Here is a 22590-nt window from a genome sequence, read left to right as displayed (position 1 = left end):
ATCATGTTATAAAACATGACACTCAACACAACTTTTAAATTTAAAGGTGAAAATGCATTTACAACAAGAGACATAGGAATCCGGATACTTAATCTCATATACTACCCCACTACTAGCCTCTTTTGTTATGGGGTCTTTGACTTGGGACACCACCGTGTGCAACCTCCGTCCCGGAAGCTGTTTGTTGTTTGTTATTTGGTTTTAGGAGCATTGGCAACTAAGGCCATATTGCTCCGGGAATATGCTTGTTTGTTATTTGTTATTTTGGTTTTAGGAGCATTAGCAACTAAGGCCATATTGCTCCGGGATATGCGGTGGTCATTCCCTGACCTTTCCGCATCCTCCGTATTTGGTGGTGACGGGCTCGAACCCAGGTCTAATCGAGAAGCGTGTGCTACGCACTGCTGCTCCTTCCCACCTGGCTATGGAGGCGCGGAAGCAATTAAGCACATTAAGTACTTCATCTTCCTTCCCCTTCTGTATAATGGTAAATGTGCCATCCACATACCTTTTCCATTTACGAATGGGGAATTCCAATCCATCAAAAATCCTATTTTCCAGTTCCTCCATGGCTAGATTAGCTACAATGGTGCTAAAGGGGGAAACCCATGGCTGTGCCATGGACCTTGTAGAAATAAGGTCACCCAGAGAAATCCATTAGTTGGTCTAGAATGGCAGATTAATAGTATTATACAGCATTGGCAGAAGACAGGAAAGATAACCAAGGAGGTCTTCTGGTCTTTGCATGCAGCAGGATGCCAGCCTCCCGAAGACACAAAGTCGATGTGCCACTTAGACCAACTGTGTTGTGTCTTTTGTAGGTACCCCCACCCATGCCCTGTCGAGATTCTTAGCCAAGCTGATTGTCCCTATAGTGGGATGTTCTAGTTTTGTTATTAAGGACAGCAAGGATTTTGTGGGCTTTGTGAAGGATCAGATTATAGGGGAAGGGGAAATTATGATTTCATTTGATGTAGTTTCCCTATTTACACGTATCCCCATTAAGCATGGGGTCCAATGTGTAAGAATGTCTTTGGAGAAGGATGATACTTTAAATGCAAGGTCACTTTTAAATATTGATGACATTTGTAAGGGTGTAGAGTTTTGCCTTTCTGGTACTACTATGGTTTTTCAAGATATTATGTATAAGCAGATCCATGGCACAGCCATGGGTTCCCCCATTAGCGTCGTTGTAGCTAATCTAGCCATGGAGGAACTGGAAAATAGGATTTTTGATGGGTTGGAATTCCCCATTCGTAAATTAGCATTAGCATTAGTAGAGGCATTTGATGCAAGAAAGCAAGCTTATGCAGCATCAGCCCAAAAAAAAATAAAAAAAAAAAAAAAAACCCACTTCCACTTCACCCCTCTATTCGTTCAAAATACCTGTCCAGCTGAGCCTTAAACCTATTTAGGCTATCAACCTCCACCACAAGGGATGGAAGTCTGTTCCACCAACCAACCACCCGCTGGCTAAAGGCAAATTTCCGCACGTCTATCCTACATCTGTCTTTCCTCAATTTGAATTTATGCCCTCTCAGGTGATTTTCCTGAGCTAGAGGAAGAATCCCATCAGCATTGAGCATGCTTAAACCATTCAAGGCTTTATACACCTCTATCAGATCACCTCGCTGGTGCCTAGTCTCCAGACACTGTAATTTGCAAAACTTAAGCCTTTCTTCGTAAGAGCACCCCTTTGTTCCATTCACTAATCTTGTTGCCCTTCTCTGTACTTGTTCCAGCAGCTCTACATCCTTCTTGAAATGAGGCCTCCAGACCTGTATACAGTACTCTAGGTGTGGCCTGACCATCGCCTTATACAATGGAATAATCACCTCCTTATCCCTGCTGGAAAAATTCCTGTATATCATTGACAATACTCCATGAGCTACTCTTGCAGCCTGTCTGCACTGCTCAGAGAACTTCATATCTGCTTGCACAACCACCTCCAAGTCCCTTTCATTCTCTACCACTGTCAGTGTAGTACCACAGAGTTGATACGTTGCTCTGGGGTTGCTGTTTCCCATGTGTAGTACTTTACATTTGTCAATGTTAAACTTCATTTGCCACCTCTCAGCCCATCTGCTCAACCTTTCCAGATCCTGTTGCAGCAGCATAATGTCAGTAGTGTCCTTGACAACCCTGCCAACCTTTGTATCGTCTGCAAACTTGGACATTAAGCCCGATATACCATCATCAATATCATTTATAAATACAGAAAACAATAATGGACCCAACACTGAGCCCTGAGGGACTCCACTAATAACATCAGTCCACGATGAGCAGTGTCCATTGATTACCACTCTCTGCCTTCTCCCCCTCAACCACCCCTTTATCCATAGCAGCAATTTGCCTCCAGTGTCACACTGCTCCAATTTGTGTAGCAGTCTTCAATGTGCAACAGTATCAAAAGCCTTTCTAAGATCCAAGTATATAATATCAAAGTTATTCCCTGCATCCAGTTCTTTTGTGACTGCATCATATTATCCAATCAAGTTGGTCAGGCAAGACTTCCCCTTAACAAAACCGTGCTGTGTCTGAGCTATAACTGAAGTCTTGTCTAAATGATCCTGCAGTGCTTCTTTAACCAGTGCCTCCATTAATTTTCCTGGAACAGAAGTTAAGCTCACAGGTCTATAATTACTTGTGTCAGCCTTTGATCCTCCTTTGTGAATTGGGGTCACATTTGCACATTTCCAGTCTATGGGTACCTCCCCTGAGTCCAAGGAAGCTCTCATAATTATGGCTAAGGGTTTGCTTACTTCCTTTGCTGCCTCCTTTAATATAACTGGATAGATCCCATCCATCCCGGGTGCCTTTCTTGTGGTTATCTTCAACAGTTTCTCCTCCACTTTACTCCCAGTTATTTCAAGATTCTGTAGCTTACTGCTAGAGTTGAATACACGTCTGGCATTCCCCTTGCTGAATAACTCCTCATGTGTGAATGTCGAGCAAAAGCTGAGCTATCTAACATAGCTCAGCTTTTGCTATAAATAGAAACAGGGAAGACTAAAATATTGTTGCTGTTCATTATTATTTCATCAACTAGTCACTACTTTTTGCCTCCATCTTCCAGTTCTGTTCTCCAATAAAAGAAGAATTCTCTAAAAAAAATTATAACTTTCTATCTTGGGTAGGAGAATATATGCTGAACAAAAAAATCCAATGTATGTAAAAATAATAACATAATTGATAACTACCTTTGCATTCCTCTATCCAACTTATCTAAGCATGGTGGCAGATTGGAATCTAATAAGGCATGAATTGTTCTTTCTGCATCATAGTTGTAGTATTCTAAGCATTCCTATAAGAAATAGAAAAATAATATATATTAATATCATTCTTAGTGCACAGATATATTGCTGTTGTTGTTATTTGGTTTTTAGAAGCATTAGCAACTAAGGCCATATTGCTCCGGGATATGCGGTGGTCATTCCCTGACCTTTCCGCATCCTCCGTATTTGGTGGTGACGGGCTCGAACCCCGGTTTAATCAAGAAGCGCGTGCGACGCACTGCTGCTCCTTCCCACCTGGCTACGGAGGCACCTCAGATATATTGCAATTTAAATTTAGTATAAAGAACATATCATTTAAGAACTGCTAATACTGTAATTTATAGTGTAATAAATCACAGGATGGCCTTGCTTGATTTATTCCTGAAAAAAAAATTATATATTTTGTTCATCTTTTTTTGACATTCAAGGAATGGTTTAATTTCATGTTGTGCCATGTCATATGACTTTTATGGAACACTTTGCAGGATCAGATCAGCAGGGTTGTTAATGACAGCAATGGCAGTGTGCTACTGCAACAGGATCTAGATAATTTGGGCAGATGGGCTAAGAAGTGGTAACTGAAGTTTAACCTTGACAAATGCAAAGTACTGCATATGGGTAGAAGTAACCCCCAAAGAAACGTACCACACAGTTGGTACGTTTCTCTGGGGTAATTGTGCAGTCAGATATGAAGTTTTCTGAGCAATGCAGACAGGCTGCCAGGGCAGGTCATGGGGTTTTGTCAATGATACATAGGAATTTTGCTAGCAGGGAAAAAGGAGGTGATTGTCCCTCTGTATAAGGCAATGGTCAGGCCACGCCTTGAGTACTACGTACAGGTCTGGAGGCCTCATTTTAGGAAGGATGTAGATTTGCTTGAGCGTGTACAGAGAAGGGCAACAAGATTGATGAGGGGGAAATATGAAGGGATCCTCTTACCAAGAGAGGCTTAAGTTCTGCAAATTGCAGTGGCTGGAGACTAGGCACCTGCGCAGCGATCTGATTGAGCTGTATAAGGCCTTGAATGGGTTGAGCACGCTGAATTCTGATGGGATCCTTCCACTTGTTCAGATTACGAACCTAAGGGGGCATAAATTCAAATTAAGAAAGGACAGATGTAGAATAGATGTGCGGATTGCCTTTAGCCAGCGGGTGGTTAATTGCTGGAACAAATTTCCATCTGTCGTTGTGGAAGTTGATAGGTTGAATAAATTTAAGGAGGAACTGGACAGGCATTTGGAGGGAATGGTGTGTTTTTTTTTTTTTTTTGGCTGATGCCGCATAAGCTCATACACTTGCTTTCTTGCATCACATGCCACTAATACTACTACATTCATTGTAAACAATCACAACTGCACACAGATGGGTGGGTGCTGCATCATGACAATGTAAGACCTCACATTGCTCATCGAGTACTTAGCCAGCATTAATGTCAAATGTGTTCCTCATCCACCCTACGGCCCTAACCTTGAACCCTGCGATTTTTTTTTTTAAATTTCTAAAGTTAAAGAAGGAGCTGCAAGGAAAATGTATCCAGTTATCAGAAGAAATTGTAAAGACATCACAGGCAATTCTCAAACACATGTCAAAAAGGGATCTATACAGTGTTTTTGAAGAATGGCAGAAGCATTGGAATAAGTGCATTTCATCAGTGCAGACTATTTTGAAAAGTACAATCAAAATAAGGATGATTAATAAAGGTGTGTTGTGAAAAAAAAAAAAAAAAGTTATGATCATTCTTTATTGAATAGCCCTTGTATATCTGAAAAATGTTTGCAATATTTAAACTAGAACTATATAATATTGGTGTGAACCCACCACAGATCACTCTTAAAGGCAAAAAACTATGTTAGTAGTGTAAAAGGGCATCATTTTATCTGTATCTCATATTGTGCTTCTCCTTCACAATGACTTGCCATATATTGCACTACCTCGAATAAGTAATGCTTCACTAAAAGAGAAGACTATTGTTACTTATTCTCGGTGGACACCACCACCCAGATGGCACCGTTTCAAGGCTAGTAGGTCTTTCATTGGTGGGTGGGCAGGTACCCTGGTATTGCAGACATGACAATCCAGTTGTGAAGATAATGACACAATATGAGAGATGCTAAAAGGTGTACATGATAATGTATAAGTTAAAGTCAATGCAACTGGATTGTCATGTCTGCAATACCAGGGTACCTGCCCACCCACCCACTGATGAAAGGCCTACTAGCCTTGAAACGGTGATGCCCACTGAGAATAAGTAACAATAGTCTTCTCTTTTAGTGAAGCGTTACTTATTCGAGGTAGTGCAATACATGGCAACTCGTTGTGAAGGAGGAGCACAATATGAGATACAGATAAAATGATGCCCTTTTACACTACTAACGTAGTTTTTTGCCTTTAAGAGTGATCTATGGTGGGTTCACACCAATATTATATAGATTATTTGTACTCTTAAACCTATGATGCCTTATTGTTTGACTTTAATTTATACATTAAACCAGAACTGTATTCTTGGACAACTGATCAGAAACATTTTTCAGATATACAAGGGCTGTTCAATAAAGAATGATAACAACTTTTTTTTTTTTCACAACACACCTTTATTAATCATCCTTATTTTGATGGTACTTTTCAAAGTAGTCTGCACTGATGAAATGCACTTATTCCAATGTTTCTGCCATGCATTTGAGAATTTCCTCTGATGTCTTTACAATTTATTCTGATAACTGGATACATTTTCCTTGCAGTTCCTTTAACTTTAGAAATAAAAAAAAAAATAAAAATAAATAAATAAAAAAAAATTAAAATTAAAAAAAAAATCGCCAGGTGCAAGGTTAGGGCCGTAGGGTGGACGAGGAACACATTTGACATTGATGCTGGCTAAGTACTTGATGAGCAATGTGAGGTCTTACATTGTCATGACACAGCACCCACCCATCTGTGTGCAGCTGATTGTTTGCGATGAATGATGAATGTGATCTGATCCTGCAAAGCGTTCCATAAGAGTCATATGACATGGCACAACATGAAGTTAAACCATTCCTTGAATGTCAAAAAAAGATGACCATAACCCTTCCTACAGAAGCCACAACTTTTACTTTTTTTTAGTGTTAGTGATGACATAGACTTCCAAACAGAGCTTATTTGCTTGCTCTCTCGGTCAAAACGATGAAGCCATGTCTCAACTGCCATTATCACCTTATGCAGAAGCTCACCATCTTCAGTAACCATCCACTGAAGGTCCTGACAAACCTGCATGTGAACTTGCTGTTGCTCAGGTGTTTGTGCACATGTGCACAAACAAGGATGTCCAGGACTGCTAATTTTTATGACTCAATCATGTCCATCTTTAAACATTCTTAAATCACCTGTGAGCCATGCTATATGGAAATGTAGATGCACCATAAGCCTCTTTTAACATTTCATACCTTTTAGCTGATTCTTTCTTCAGAAGGAAATGATATTTGAGAGCAGCATACAGTTCCTCACATGTCATGTTGAACATGTGAGGAACTGAACTAAAGAGGTATAAACTTGGCCGATCACCAAGGTCACACTGTGCGCACGAGTCAACTCAAAGTTGCTATGTGGTGCAGCTTGATTTGGTTCTTAAATTCCACAGCTCAGCTAGAAATAGCAACCAGTACAATTGTTATTGAAAAATTATGATCATTCTTTACTGAACAGCCCTCATATAAACTCAAAGGATACCTAAAAAAAAGACAATTAAGTAAACATTGAAAATAGAGGTGAAGAACCATTTGCATGTTGTGAGGATAAACTGTAATGTATTACATTAAACAACAATTACATGTGATATTTATATAATTCTAGTAATGATTAATTTCATGGTGTGAAAAATAAACTCAGGTGTAAGCACTGTATATTAGTTTCATTAATTAGAGCAGTTATATTTTATTGACCAATACTTACAATCAGAAAAGTTTAGAGTTCAACAGCTTCAAGTCTACACTAGTTATAAGCTCATTAAGTATCAGTTATACTTTTAAGTACTTTTATAGACAACAGTAAACAATTTGCTGCTGAAAAAGAGGCATGTCTTTTGCACATCACTTAATTCTTTTAAATGTCAGTTTTCAGAACACCTGAACAATCCGTCTTGTTAAAGCAGCATATCCTAATTAATAGGCATGCTAAAAATATATGCATATAGCATCTACTGTCTTATAAAATTTTGAAATTTTATATTTAGCTCTTTTAGAAAGATTTGTAGAGCCATCCCACATTTTAGTAAAATTGGACCAATAGAAATCTGACAATTATTATTATTATTTTCATACATATCATATAGGCTGGCAGAGAAGTCCCTGACTGCAGTTTGGGATAGTAACTTGCTGTGTCCTAACTGGTTGTGGCTTGAGGTTGATGCTGTAATGGTTGGGTTTAGTCCCCTTAAATTTGTGCTCTTGTGGAGAGCTGGAAACAGGCCTTACTGTGTTGCATTGTCCTTTATATCTGGACATCAGAGCGGGGCCGGAGTGAGGAACACTTGTTCACTCAGAATCCACATTGTTGGAATTATTCTTAACTAGAGAGACCTTTGGCATGCTTGCTGAATTTATATATAAGGTGTTTTACAGAAAGGTATACAGCTAGATAGCAGTGACCTCCTTGTGGTAGGGATGGTAACTAATGGTATGGGTGTGATGGCCCGTTCCCACCACAGGGCTAAATGGTCACTGTTTAATAATAATCTCTTTAATCATATGTTATCTGAGTGGACCAATGGGTCTTTGAGTTTTGTTATTTTATTATATGTAACCTACTAGAGTGGTTCTGTTGCATGACACAAATGAGAACTAGCCACGCATGGGCAAAACCCCGGGTGGTGACTAGATGGAAGCTTATTAAAATGACAATGACAAAATATCATAAAGCCTATCTGTTGAATCTGAAGCACTTTATATTATGTCTGTTGCTGTGCATTGATTGGAGGAAAGAATGGGAAATATGGTGGAAGCGCAGAAATGACATGTTCTTGATTTGTGTGTAAAAGAAGTTGCTTTTTTGCTCATTTTTTTTTTTTTTTAATCAGTTTATTACACTTATTTCAGAGCCTGAAATAAGTATTGCATTTCACACTCTGTTGATTATAAAGTATTACAAAATGTGAAGTGAATATTACATTGGGAAGTATGTATGAAGGGAGGGAGGGGAGGGGGGAGAGAGAGAGAGAGAAAGAGAAAGAGAGAGAAACTGATAAGATTAGTGATATACAGTGAACTCTTTAAAATCTGGCAGTCTTGGGGAATGAGAGGTCTCAGATTTTAAAATTTTCTGGATTTTAGAGAGGTATACCTATCAGTTGAGCAGTGTTAAAGGAGCCCATTTAATTGACGTTAAGCACACGCAACTGAACTTAATTACATCTGTAAACATTTATGACTATCTTGTATTTTAATCTGTTATTGTGGGCAGTAGGATTTAAACTGCATGGATAATGTAATGTCCTTAATTCTTAGAGCAGAACAAACTTGTTTTTGTAACAAGATGCCCTTGTATTGCACTATTTTCCCCATAAACTTTTAGCTTTATTACAACTTTACAAATGTTTTGTCTGTTTCTCATTCTTTGAGACAGTCTATTATTTCATGAGGGACTGTTTAGTCCTAAAACAGACTCCAGAGCAATCTTATCTTTTAAACAAATGGCCAATTAACCTTTTGGAGAGGTCATCTGTTTGAAAATGATGCAATACTGTGGCAACTTACTGCAAAAGCAAGTTTGTTCTGCTCTGAGAATTAAGACTATTCTATTATCTATGCATTTTAAATCCTGCTGTCTGCAAAAATGAATTTAAGAATATGACAGTCCTGCAAGAATCTCTTCTTATCACACTTAGCATTTTTTAGGGTTGATCTGCCAACCCACACTGGACCAACATGGCAGGTTATGGTCGATTTCCCCCAGCATGAATTGTTGAGGAGGCTTCCATCCTGCAGTGGGTTGATAATGGCTGCAGTTTTTTAGCATTTTTTAATCACTTTAATCTCTTTTTAATTTAATTTTTTGTAATCACTCTTAGCAGGATTCTTAAAGACAAAGTGATTGCTGATATGAGTACTGGATTATGTTCTTAATATTTCCAGATTTTAAAATGTTATTAAGCTATTAAGGCTGAAAAAGACAGACTCCTGGTGCAGATGGGTGCATCCAATTATATTAAAGAATGGACAGAGAGAGAGAGTGTGTCTCATATATTAGGATGCAGCTAAGATGCAGCCTTTGGACTGAAGAAATGCAAATGTCTTATCCATTCATAAGGGAGGGCTTCGGTTGGAAATGAGCAACTACAGACCAGTGAGTTTGACTTTTGTAGCGGGTAAGATTATGGAATTGGTGATTAAGGGTGGAATACAGAAACATCTTGATAAGAATGAATTCCAGAAAGGATCAGCGCATGGCTTGGTGAAGGAAAAGACTTGCCTGGCAAACCTGGTTAATTACTAAGCTGCACATCTAAATTTTAGTAAAGCTTTTCATTTGCTTTCTCCCATGAGAGATTAAAGGTTACTGTTTAAAATGGAACAGGCATTGGAAAAATTGATCCATTCATCACATTAGTCCGTTCTGAAGAATGGACTAATGTGATGAATGGGGTGCCTCAGGGATCAAATGCTGAGGCCACTTTTGCTTCTGATTTTCCTCAATGATAATAATGAGGGTATACAGGGAAAGCTAACAAAGTTTGCTGATGAATTACATATATGGTTTGAAAGATGACACATGAAGTTTAATCCTGTTAAATTTAAGGTTTTGCATTTGGGGAAAAGAAATGTAGGAGTTATGATACAAGCAGATATAGTTTAATTGTAGTGTAAGTAGCCACCTACTTACACTACAATGAAAGGCTGAGGATGTTATAATTCCTCTTTATAAAACAAACAATAGTGAAGCCTCATTTGGAATATTGCATTCTGGTCTGGAGGCCTTACCTAAAAAGGATATGGAACTTCTCAAGAGGGTCAAAAGAAGGGAAACTAGATTGGTTTGGTGCACAACAGATTTTCCCTATGAGAAACATCTTAGAAGATGTAGATCCAAAGCCTGGAAACTAGCCATCTTGGTGATGAACTGTTAGGTGTTTAATGCATTTTCACAATGGTAAGTGAAACAAGGAGACAAATATAAAAATAAAATTTTGAGAAGAAATGAAAGATTAGCTCTTACAGAGTTTACTTTTGTGAGTGTATCAGCAAAAAAAAAAAAAAAAAAACCTTCCTACATTACCTATCCATATAGGCAATGTAGGAATAATGTATAATTTGTGTAATTTTTCCTTAAATTTATTCAAACTACCAGATGGAAACAGCACCAGATGGAAATTTGTTTAACAATCAACTGCCCTCAGGCTGAAGACAAATTTCTACACATCTAATCTGCAACCATTCCTCCTAAATTTAAATTTATGTCCCTTTATGTATGTCGTCTGAGCAAAAGGAAGGATGCCATCAATCCATTATTGTTCATCACTGGAATAAGCTGCTTCCCAGCTTCCCAAGGTAGTTGAGGTAGAGAGCCTGAAAGTTCAAGGCAGAACTGAATTGTTACATTTTTAGAAATGGACAATTTGTGAATAAATCAAGTTTTCTTTTTTTTGGATGATGCAGAATAAGTTTACTTCCTTGCATCATTTGGTGTGATTAATACTTGAAACAGTAAGGAATCCTTTTACCAATATCAGGTGTCAACACATATTTTTGGGTATCTGTTATTTAGTTCACAGTAAAAAATAAGAAACAACATATACAAGTTTGTTTTTATACAATTCAATTGGTGAGAAATTTTAATCAAGATTTTAATTTAACTAGACTCAAATGGCATTTTGTTTCCCTTTCAGAAATTTTTTACAATACTACACAATAGGATCAAAACTTCTAGGACTGAATTTATTAAAGATATCTGCATATCAAATAAGAATAACTATTTTATTTTGTTTAACTTAGAATGTTTAGAAATTTTTACAGAAAGTAACAATGACTGTTTTGGTTGCATATGCACAAAGATTTATTTTTATTTGCTGTTAATGGTAAAGTAATTTCATGCTGTCACTTTTTTTGGAATATCACTTTCGAACAAAGATATATAAAATTTTTGCATTTTATTGAAGTAATCAGCTTAGAGACTGTGGAAATGATAGTTGAAGTACATACAGTGAAAACACTATCTGTGGTGGGATATCTGGAACTGTGCTGTGCATATTCACAGGCCTGTGAGTTATTCCAGAAAAATCTGGAATAACTCACAGGAGGAAGCCTGCTTCCTCCACCTGACATTAGCTAACTATAGCCCCAACTGAAAAGGCTCAAAGAATTCTTCCAGTTGCAGATGGAAATTGAAAACATCTCTCTCCAAAAGAGTGGTAGGAATACAGGTATCATTCCAACTAAGATGACATGGAGGGCCTGTAATTATTATTATTATTATTATTTTTTAAATAATAAATTCACAGTCCAGGAATTTTTTTATTCAACCTTGTATTTCAGATTTATTTAAAATTTTATTAAATTTAAATTCTATATAAAGTTTATAAACCTATTTGGGGGCTTTTCTGTGATCTGTTAGACCAATTTATTCAAAGTTAAACCATTAACACTAAGACATATTCATGAAACCCATTGTTTCAGCAAATTAAAAATATTTTCCTTGAACAATTCCATCAGCTGGACTGAAAAAGTCAACTTCAGACAGATTTCTACATTTCAGTGCTCAACTGAAACTGGAATCCTTTCAGAGTCATTTTAATGGTTTCAAGATATAGTAATCACAGGGGCAAAAATCCAAACTGCATGGGGGATGCTCTATCACTTTCTATTACAACACTATGTATTTTATACATGATGTTATAGACAGACTTGATTTTATTTACTACATATAGAAGAATGACTATTTTAGAAATGCAGAATTTGCTATTTACTGCCTGTATTCTGAAAAAAAAAAAAAAAAAAACCACCCAACTCTACTGGCAGGTAGCCCTCTGCTAATAAAAACTGTATAATACCATGTTTTCCCTCTTTGTACAGTTGTGAAAATGTGATATACTGTAATTTAAAGTTTGCAACTGGTTATGCCACTGATCTGCTCTCAACATATCATGTAGAATTAACTGAAAACTGGTATAAACTGTTAATGGATATATGGTTTAAGAGAATACAATATTTTCAAATTTGATGTCCCAAATAGGTTTCAACTGAAACTGTCTGAAATTTTAAATCAATATATGAACATTAAAAAATATATCACTCAAATTTTCCTGGAGTAAAATAATTTAATTCACAGTGATGCAACTTTATAATATTTAATACTAAATTGAGAATTTATTGCATTTACATGATATTGCATTGTTTTTACATGACAATAATTTATTGTATTTACATGACATTATATTTCCCTGGATGTCAAGGAATGTCTTTGGGTGTGCACGATGTAAGGAAATCAGGTGCCACCTCAACATTGTTATGGGCCTATATGAGAGCTTGAAGGAGAGGGTAGATGCCCTCGAAGGATTTAAATTGAGGGCCTATCAAGCTCTCAGCTGCCCACATCAATGCAAGAGCTTCACTTGAACATCACGCAACACAGCAGCAAACCCCAAGGCAGAATGAGCTGGTCCCACAGGAACTGTGTGGTATGGTTGTTTAATGGTGCATTAGCAGCTATGGCTAAAGTGTGTCTAACACACAGGAACTAGTGGTTGTCAGTGACTCTATTCTCAGGGAAACAGGGAATATATTGTGCAAAAAGGATAGGTGGAACAGGACCAGGGGCAAAGGTTGATGACGTAGTAGAGCAGATATCATCTTTTAAGGGCAAAAAAAGGTGATATTGTTGTACACGTTGGCACTAATGATAGCAAGAGTAGGAGACTAGTGGAATTACTTAACAAGTACAGGTCAATGGTGAAAAAAAGCAGTGAGTAAGGGTTGAATTTGAAAGTGTCTGCAATTCTGCCCACACACGATAGAAGGGAGTATATGATGAGAGTCTTGTCAATCAATTCGGTCCTGGAGAGATTGTGCAAGGCTCAGGGGGTAGAATTTTTCTCAGCCTGGTCTGTGCTTGTTAACAGGAGAGCCTGCTTCTACAGAGATGGGATACACTTAAAAAGAAAGGGTGCAAGAATATCTGCTGATGCCATCAAGGCAGTGTTAGGTGGGTTGGAAAACTGTTAGCTTGGGGGAATACACAGACCAATAGATTAACAGTAGCCGCTGGCAGAGGTGTTAGGTGGGTTGAAAAACTGTTGGTTTGCAGGGATACACGGACTAATAGATTAACAGTAGCTGCTGGCAGGGGTGAAAGTGATTCTTGCATTGCTTTTATTGGAATGAGAAGCAGCTTGGAAAACAAGGTGTAGGGGATTTCAGAGACTGCTGGGAGTCATTGTGGAACAAGTAAATACATGGGCTGTGTTAGGGTAGCTAAGAATAGGAACAGGTGCATGTATACTTGCATGTACACCAATGCTAGGAGTTTGGTAAATAAATTTGATGAATTTGAGGTGTTGGTCAAAACATCAAAGGCAGATATTGTTGGGATATCAGACAAATGGTGTCACATATATAAGGCATACAGAAATGGAATTTGGGGAGTACAATGTGTACAGGAAGGATAGACATGATAGGAAGGGAGAAGGAGTTACGCTATTAGTTAAGAAACACTGAAAATCCAAGGAAGTACAGCCAGTCGACATGGGTGGACAGAGCAATGTAGAGTCAGTTTGGTATGACATAACCACTGGGAAAGCAAAACTGAGAGTAGGAGTGTGTTATAGGCCTAATGACTCTGATGAGTACAATAAACAACTGTACAGAGAAATAGTGAGCCAATAAATCAGTGTCTTATAATGTGGGATTTAAATTTCCAAGATATTGATTGGAATTGGTGGGTTGGTCACACACACTAGGTGGCAACTAGAGGGAGTAATACTCTTGATCTGATTATCAGTAGTGATCCTTCATGCATTAAGAATCTGAAGATAAAGGACCCACTAGGTGGCAGTGATCACATTGTAAAGTGGGATTCACTCAAAGAGGTAACTACCATTAGGGGTAAAGAAAAAAGGATTATGCTTTCGTAAAGGTAACTATGGTGGTCTGAGACAGTATTTAAATTCTATACAATGGAATCAACTGATGATGTTACCAACAACAAATTCAAAATAGGAAGCATTCAAAGAATTAATCTTGGCAGCTACTAGGCTTTTCACACCAACTAAGAAATACTGTTCAAGGTTTATGCCTAAATGGATGCCAGATAAACTAATCAGACATATGGCAGAGAACAAAAATGCATGGTATACATATAAATTAACAGGGGACATGGAAGCCTATGATAGGTATAAGATGGTCTGTAACCAAGTCACAAAGGAGGTTAGGCAGGCAAAGGCAGATTACGAGAAATCTTTGGCAAAGGATGCAAAGAAAAACAGCAAAGAGTTCTTTACTTATGTAAACTCTAGAAGGAAGAGGATAAATCAGATTGGTCCACTTGACATCGATGGTTCAACTGTTGATGACCCTACTCAGGTAGCTAACAAATTAAATGAGTATTCTGCATCTAAATTCATACATGAGGTGTGTGACCTCAGGGAGGGGAATGCCAGAGGAGGATTAAACTCTGGCAGTGAGCTAGATGATTTTGTAATAACTGAGAGCAAAGTGGAGAAGAAATTGTTGAAGATAAACATAAGGCACCTGGAGTTGATGGGATGTATCCAGTTATACTGAAGGAGATGGCGAGGGAAGTAAGGAAACCCTTAGTCATAATTATGAGAGCATCCTTAGATTCACTTAGATTCAAGGGTGGTCCCCATGGATTGGAGATGTGCAAATGTGACCCCAATTCACAAAGGAGGATCAAAGGGTGACAAGTAATTACAGACCTGTTATTTTAACTTCTGTTCCATGGAAATTAATGGAGTCACTGGTTAAAGATGCATTGCAGGATCATCTAGACAAGACTGCAGTAATAATTCAGACAGCATGGGTTTGTTAAGGGAAAGTCTTGTCTGACAAATTTGACTGGATACTATGATGTGGTCACAAAGGAACTAGATGCAAAGAATAATTTTGATATCATATATTTGGTCTTAGAAAGGCTTTTGATACCGTTGCACAAATTGGAGCAGTGTGGCATTGGTGGCAAATTGCTGCTTTGGATTAAAGGATGGTTGAGTGGGAGAAGACAGAAAGTGGTAATTAATGGACATGGATCTTCATTGACTAATGTTATTAGTGGAGTCCCCCAGGGTTCAGTGTTGGCTCCATTGTTGTTTTCTGTATTTATTAATGATATTGATGACGGTATATCAGGCTTAATGTCTAAGTTTGCAGATGATACAAAGGTCGGCAGGGTCATTAATGACATTAATGACAGTGCGCACTGCTGTAACAGGATCTCTTCAACTTTTCTAGATCCTGTTACAGTGCACGCTGCTGTAACAGGATCTAGAAAAGTTGAAGAGATGGGCTGAGAGGTGGCAACTGAAGTTTAACATTGACAAATGTAAAGTACAGTCGGTCCTCGTATAACATGTGTTTACATTACACGAATTCGATCATACACGATTTATAAATAGGGGAACGTTATCTTATATAACACGAACCGAATTCGCTTATACACGATTCGCCTTTGTGTTTACAAGAAATGGCAGTCGAACGCGGATTCACCCCAACTGAACGCAACACGATAGGAATGAAGAAGATTCTGAAAATGTATTTATGTGTTTTATATCAGTGAAGGGAAAACACATTTCACCATAATAACGTATAAACCAACACAATTCCAGCTATCGATATAATAGCAAATGCAATTAGATGGAGTTTACTACCAGTTTATAACAGATTCCATTAGCAGAAACGCAACTGGAAATTGTTTTTATTGTTTTATGGTAGTAACCCCCAGAAATGGGCTTTAGTAAAATGTGAGGTGTTATTAGTGTATCTCGGCCTTTACGGTATTGTTTATTCAGTTGCTACACGCGCGCAGCTTTGTTTATGTGTATCAATCGTGCCCCCTCGTTTTGTAATTGTGCTTTATTCCCTAAAAATAAGTAAAATACTTAAAAGGTATGAAAAGGAAGCGATCTGGCTAAGATACTGCAGATTCAGAGAAAAAAAAAAGCAATATTGATAAACAGAGGCGGACTGGATCAAAAATTCTTAACCGGGAAAATTTATAGTGGCCTCATACTACGGTTTATGGCCAAAATCACACCGGCCTCCGGCCCACCGTGGTTTCCCCCGTAAGGCTTCTGTCCGCCTCTGTCGATAGAGAAAAAATATGAAAAAAGACCTAAATCAGGCAACGCCGAGAATTACAAAGAATGCAGAGAAAATAAAAACAACTTTCATATAGCAGGAACAACTCAGTGTAATTAAAATCCATTAGATTAAGACACAAGAATTGGAAGAGATGGAACGACTGTCATCTGTTTGGATAGAAAATCAAACAAAAAACAAGTTTGCTTACGATAGAAGCAAAAGCATTAGCAATATTTTATTACGAATAAAATACGTATTTTATTCGTAAAAAATACTTTTTTAGTATTAAAAAATACTAAAAATACTTTATTATAATATTTTTATTACGTATTTTAATCGTTATAAAATACTTACATTTTATAACGATTAAAATTACCCGATTATTTATTGTTTGGTAATGTTTTGGTTCCAAATGTGTGTTCAATCTTGGGTGGTCGGCACCTAACCCTACTTTTCCCATAGGGCCTGTTGTTTATATTGCACGATTTCGCATTGCACGAGGGTTTCTAGGAAAGCAACTATCGTACTATACGAGGACAGACTGTACTGCATATGGGAAGCAATAACCCCAGAGTAACGTATCAACTGTGTGGTACTAAATTGACAAGGTATAAGGTAAGGTATAAGGTATGTTCGTGTCAGACGGCACCTGGGATTTCTCCAATCTCCGCGTGTGTTTCGCTGTATCGAGGACAGTAGACTGTCAAGCCAGAGACTTGAAAGTGTGTGGGCCGTGGGCCGTGTCTGTGCAGTGTGACATGTTGTGCCCATTGTTTATCCGGCTTATTGGCCGCCAGGCCCCTAGTGGGGCCTGACGTTGCCCATACCTGTCACGTGGAGGCTAGCCGGGTGTATCCAGTATCACAACAGATTGCTCTGGCAAGTCCTGCCACCTAGTTTCCTGGGATTTCAGTGGCTAGGACCTATTAAAAAAAAAAAAAAAAATTGCGTTTGACATTAATGCTTAATGGGATTGCTGTTAGGAAATCGCTGGTTGGGGCTGAACACTAAAGAGATGTGTTAAAGGCCAAATAGGTCGGGCAAAATTTTGATGTTATTAAATTTAGACATGTGAGGCTATACGCTAGCTAATAGTGTTAGTTGTCTTAGAGATTTACAAGAAACCGGTAGAATTTAGACATTGATTAGAATTCGGCGGCATTGTTAAGGGTGTACTCAGTTGATTTAGTGAGAGAGGGAGGGAGACTGAAGACTGGGGGAAACCAGACAGAAGAATAGGGACGATAGAGTAGGCATCCCCAAAGAGGTCAGTGGAGACGTGCCCCACCAGGCAAAGTATGGGGGGTAGGCAGGGAGGAGAGGAGAGGAGACAGAGATCTGTCTCTTACCTCCCCTGCCTGGGGATGGGGTTTTAAAGGGAACCAGGTTAGAGTACCCAGTTCAGATCGCCGTTGGCAGCAAAGCTGTAGAATGTCTTCGTCGGTGTCATGTCCAAGGAGTGTCGAATCCGGTATGAAGGTTAAGCTGCCCATCCCGCTCCGGGGGTGGGATATGTTAGCTGGCAGTGGGGAACCCACCAGGCAAGGGGGTGGGAGAGACACACATTTACTTCATTCATAATCTGCATTCTCACTCTACTTGCATTCTTTTTTTATTTATTTATTTATTTATTTTTATTTTTTTTAAATACTTTTTTCTTATTTTATAATTTTTTTCCAAGTTTTTTTTATATATATATATTTTTTTTCACTCAACTCATTCATCTTTTTCTCACACACCAGGAGGGGATGCAATGATGTGTAGTGTAAATTTAAATACTAATTAAAACTAGGGTTAGTGTGCACTTAACTGTAGCATTTATGGTTTGTGTTCTTTTTCTTACACGCTTACACTTTTATTCATTCTTCTAGCTCTCATCTCATTTATTCGACTCTTACTTTCTGCACTGCACTCTCTCTGCACCTCAACTTACTGTTATTCTTCAGCTGTGGTGCAGGCCTAGCCACAAGTTTTTTTTTTTTTTTGCAGGCCAGGGGAGAATGCAGTGATAGTGTTTATGCGGTTAGTAAATGTTTGTTAGTACAGTATATATAAGTTATTGTTAGTACAGTATATATAAGTTATTGTTAGTACAGTATATATAAGTTATTGTTAGTACAGTATATATAAGTTATTGTTAGTACAGTATATATAAGTTATTGTTAGTACAGTATATATAGTGATGTAAGTTATTTTTAACTTTGTATTCTTTCGGCCAATTACATTTGCTCTTCCACTCATTCCCATTCACTCTCTCTTTCCCTCATGCTAGGTCACTCTTTCTTTCACTAAAACTGCCATTTATTCCCTTTTACCATAATTCCTAGTTCACTCAGTTCCCAGCCTATTCATTGCCTTTCATTCTCATTCTTTCATTCTACATTGCATCCCTTTGCTACTAGCCTACTGATATTTTTCAGCTAATCTGTTCCCTGTACATCTCCCTCCCCTACGTGGTTACTTATTTGGCATGGGGCCCCATGTTCCTACACATGGCAGGGTAGTCCTGGGGAGGTTTGTCATGTCAGGTTTCTGTCAGGGTGCAGAATACTGCTATCCTGACAGTTTTTAAGTCATCGTCTGGGCATGGTGGGAAACTTGGGCAATTTTACTATTGATTATTGTTAATTGCTGGGGGGCTGAATTGCCATTCTTTGCATTGCTCTGCGCATTTCGAATACTTTCTGTGTGAAAGATGTAAAAGCTTTATAATTTTGCTCTTCTATGATGAACAGATGTTCTTCTCCCCTGGGAAGGGGACCAATCTGTGCTATTAGCTCTGTTCTGGGGATGTCATATATTATACATTCATATAGAATGTGTGCCCAGTCTTCACTTTCGCCACAGGTGCAGTTTGGGTCATCAGTCAGGCCTAAGGAGGTTAGTTTCGCCTTTAGGGAGCCGTGACCTGTCAATATAAATGTTGTAAAAAGTCCAGGGGCATACCACTTAGGTGGCTTTGGGCTAACCAGACCTCTGGTTTCCTGCTCCCACTTTGTTTGCCATAGCTCGTGGAGGTTTGTGGCTATTCTTTTTCTTTCATCATTGAAGGTGTTGGCTGTGTCAAGGGCTATCCCCAGAAATTCTGTGGGTATGCACTTTTTAAATCTATAATATAAGCCTCTTTTGGCTACTTCCAGGTAAAGTGGGAGAGTTCCGGCCAGCAACTGTAGTGCAGGTGTGCTTACTGTGTGACATGCTCTGGTAATAGTGAGTAGTATTGTCCTTTGTATCGATTCTAATTTATTCCTATTTCTTACTATGGCCAAGCGGATGAACCACGCACCGGTTCCATAGGTGATAACAGGTAGGAACATTGCACGGTATATGATTGCCAGGGTCTTTCTTTTGAGTCCCCAGTCTGCTCGACTGATCCTGGCAATCATACCTGCATAATTTCTCACTTTCTTCGCCAAGTAGATCAAATGGGGGTAAAAAAGTTAATTTTGAATCAAAGACTACGTAGTTGTGTTAATTTTGATTTGTGGACATCTTCTTATGTCCAAATTGCCTTTTAGAAGTATTTGTTTGGTTTTTTCAGGTGATATTTTGAGCATGTGCATTTGTGCCCACTCCTGCAGCTGCAAGAGGGCGGCATTTGATCTTTGCTCTACAACCACTCGTGAGTTACCTTTTACAAGGAAAATCATGTCATCTGCAAAGGCCAGGCTTTCCATGGGGGGCCCAGATCCAAGGCCAGAAATTCGTCCAGAACAATGTTCCCAAAGAAAGGGCCAAGGATTGAAACCTGCGGGCAGCCTTTATTCACAGGGCATGTCAATTCCTGGAACCTTGTCCGTACTGAGACACTTCTGTCTGTAAGGTAGCTGTTTATTACCTTATAGAGGTTTTGTGGGGCATTTGCCTGGCGAAGTCTCTTAAGGACACTAGGCCATCAGAGTGAGTCAAATGCCCCAACAAAGTCAATGGAGATTGCCAGCATATATTTCTCCTGTGTTTTTAACTATTGTCAGTAGGTGGTGCATGGCATCCTCCGTAGAATTGCCCTGCTTAAAACCGTACTGATTGTTGGAATGCAAACCTGCTTCTGTGTAATATTGAGCTAATCTGCTATATATTAGTCTTTCATATATTTTCCCTAGTACAGGGAGTAGGGCTATTCGTCTATATGATTTGGGATCAGTAGGGAGTTTTTGAGGATTAATCTTAGCACGCTTGTTTCCATATTTTTGGGAATATACCTTCTGTCATACAGTTATTATATAGTGCTATTAATTTATGTGGTGCTATTTCCGCTAATTTTTTGATAATCTCAACCTCTAAGAGGTCAAAACCTGGGCATTTATTGTTTTTGGTTTTAGATAGTGCTATTTCTAAGTCTTGTATAGTGAACAGAGGTTCAATATTAGCATTGTCATATTCAGTGTTTTCTTTTATAATGTCTAGCTGGGTGGGGGAATGATTTCCAGTTTCAGTCTGAATGATACTGTCTAGGATGTTATTTACAGAATCCACCCAACACAGGGTTGGGGTTCCATCTGGTTTGACAGTAGTTTCTAAGACATCTCCTCTTGGCAGCCTGCAGACAACTCCCCAAGGGTTATTGTTTCCAGTGGTTCCCACCAAGTGCCTCCAGCATTCTTTTTTTTTGTCTCTTATGAGGGCTGTATACTGATTCCTGAGAGTTCTATAAGAATCTGTCAGTGCATCCACCTCATTTTGTGGCCAAGATGTTCTGAAAATGTCTCCTCGCTTGGTGTACCCTACTTCTGAGTATAGTCAGTTCGGGGCACCACCAGGGAACTGTTTGCTTCCTCGGTTTTTTCCGTGGGATAGACAGGGTTGCTGTTTTTGTGTACTAAACTGACAGTGGTAGAGAATGAAAAGGACCTGGGGGTTATTGTACAGTCAGATATGAAGTTTTCTGAGAAGTGTAGATGGCCTGCAAGAGCAGCTCATGGTGTCTTGTCAATGATATACAGGAATTTTAATAGCAGAGATAAGGAGGTGATTATCTTCTTGTGTAAAGCAATGGTAAGGCCACACCTTGAGTACTGTATACAGGTCTGGAGGACTCATTTTAAGAAGGATGTAGAGCTGCTGAAATGAGTACAGAGAAGGACAACAAGATTAGTGAATGGAATAAAGGGTTGCTCTTACGAAGAAAGGCTTAAGTTTTGCAAATTACAGTGTCAGGAGACTAGGCACCTGTGAGGTGATCTGATTGAGGTGTATAAGTCCTTGAATGGTTTGAGCATGCTCAATGCTGATGGGATTCCTCCTCTTGCTCAGAATAATTGCCTGAGAGGACATAAATTCAAATTGAGGAAAGTCAGTTGTAGGATAGAGGTGTGCGGAAGTTTGCCTTTAGCCAGTGGGTGGTTGATTGCTGGAACAAACTTCCATCTGTTGTTGTAGAAGTTGATAGCTTAAATAGATTGAAGGCAGAACTAGAAATGAGAAGTTTTTTTTTTTTTTTGGCTGATGCTATATAAGCTTGCTTTCTTGAATCATATGCCTTTACTAATGCTAAGATTCCTTCAGCTGGACTGAAAAAATCAACTTCAGACAGATTTCTAGATTTCAGTGCTCAACCGAAACTGAAATCTTTTCAGTGTCATTTTTAGTGGTTTGAAGATATAGTAATCACAGAGGCAGAAATCCAAACTGCATGCACTCTACCACTTTCTATCACAACACCATGTATTTCATAAATACTGTTATATATAGACTTGATTTCATTTGCTATTTAATGCCTGTATTAAAAAAAAACAACTCTACTGGCAGGTAGCCCTCTGATAATAAAAACTGTATAATACCATGTTTCCCCCTCTTTGGACAGTTGTGGAAATGTAATATACTGTAATTTAAAGTTTGCAACTGGTCATGCCACTGATCTGCTCTCAACATATGCAGAATTAACTGAAAACTGGTATAAACTGTTAATGGATATACAGGCAATTCTTGCTTTACGAGTTTTTTCCCCCCCCAAGTATCAACAAAATCGAAAATATGAACATTAATTGCAAAAAATGAATGTTAAACATTCACAAATACTGTATTCCAAACCACGTGCA

General features: G+C 38.5%; 1 protein-coding gene across 1 annotated transcript in view; it reads right to left on the bottom strand.

Moving 5' to 3' along the window:
- LOC150079438 (activating signal cointegrator 1 complex subunit 2) overlaps window positions 1-22590 on the bottom strand; it is a 167230-nt gene that overhangs the window by 35373 nt on the left and 109267 nt on the right. Inside the window, exon 14 of the mRNA XM_090383069.1 lies at window positions 3201-3304. Coding sequence (XP_090239195.1) covers window positions 3201-3304 — 104 coding nt within the window. The remainder of the gene's footprint in view (window positions 1-3200; window positions 3305-22590) is intronic.

The sequence above is a fragment of the Mastigoproctus giganteus genome, chromosome 10 (assembly GCF_048544385.1).
Source record: "Mastigoproctus giganteus isolate SK-2022 chromosome 10, ASM4854438v1, whole genome shotgun sequence".
Taxonomy (NCBI): domain Eukaryota; kingdom Metazoa; phylum Arthropoda; class Arachnida; order Uropygi; family Thelyphonidae; genus Mastigoproctus; species Mastigoproctus giganteus.
The sequence above is the reverse complement of the archived record's forward strand: the minus strand, read 5'-3'. Positions and strand labels throughout refer to the sequence as shown.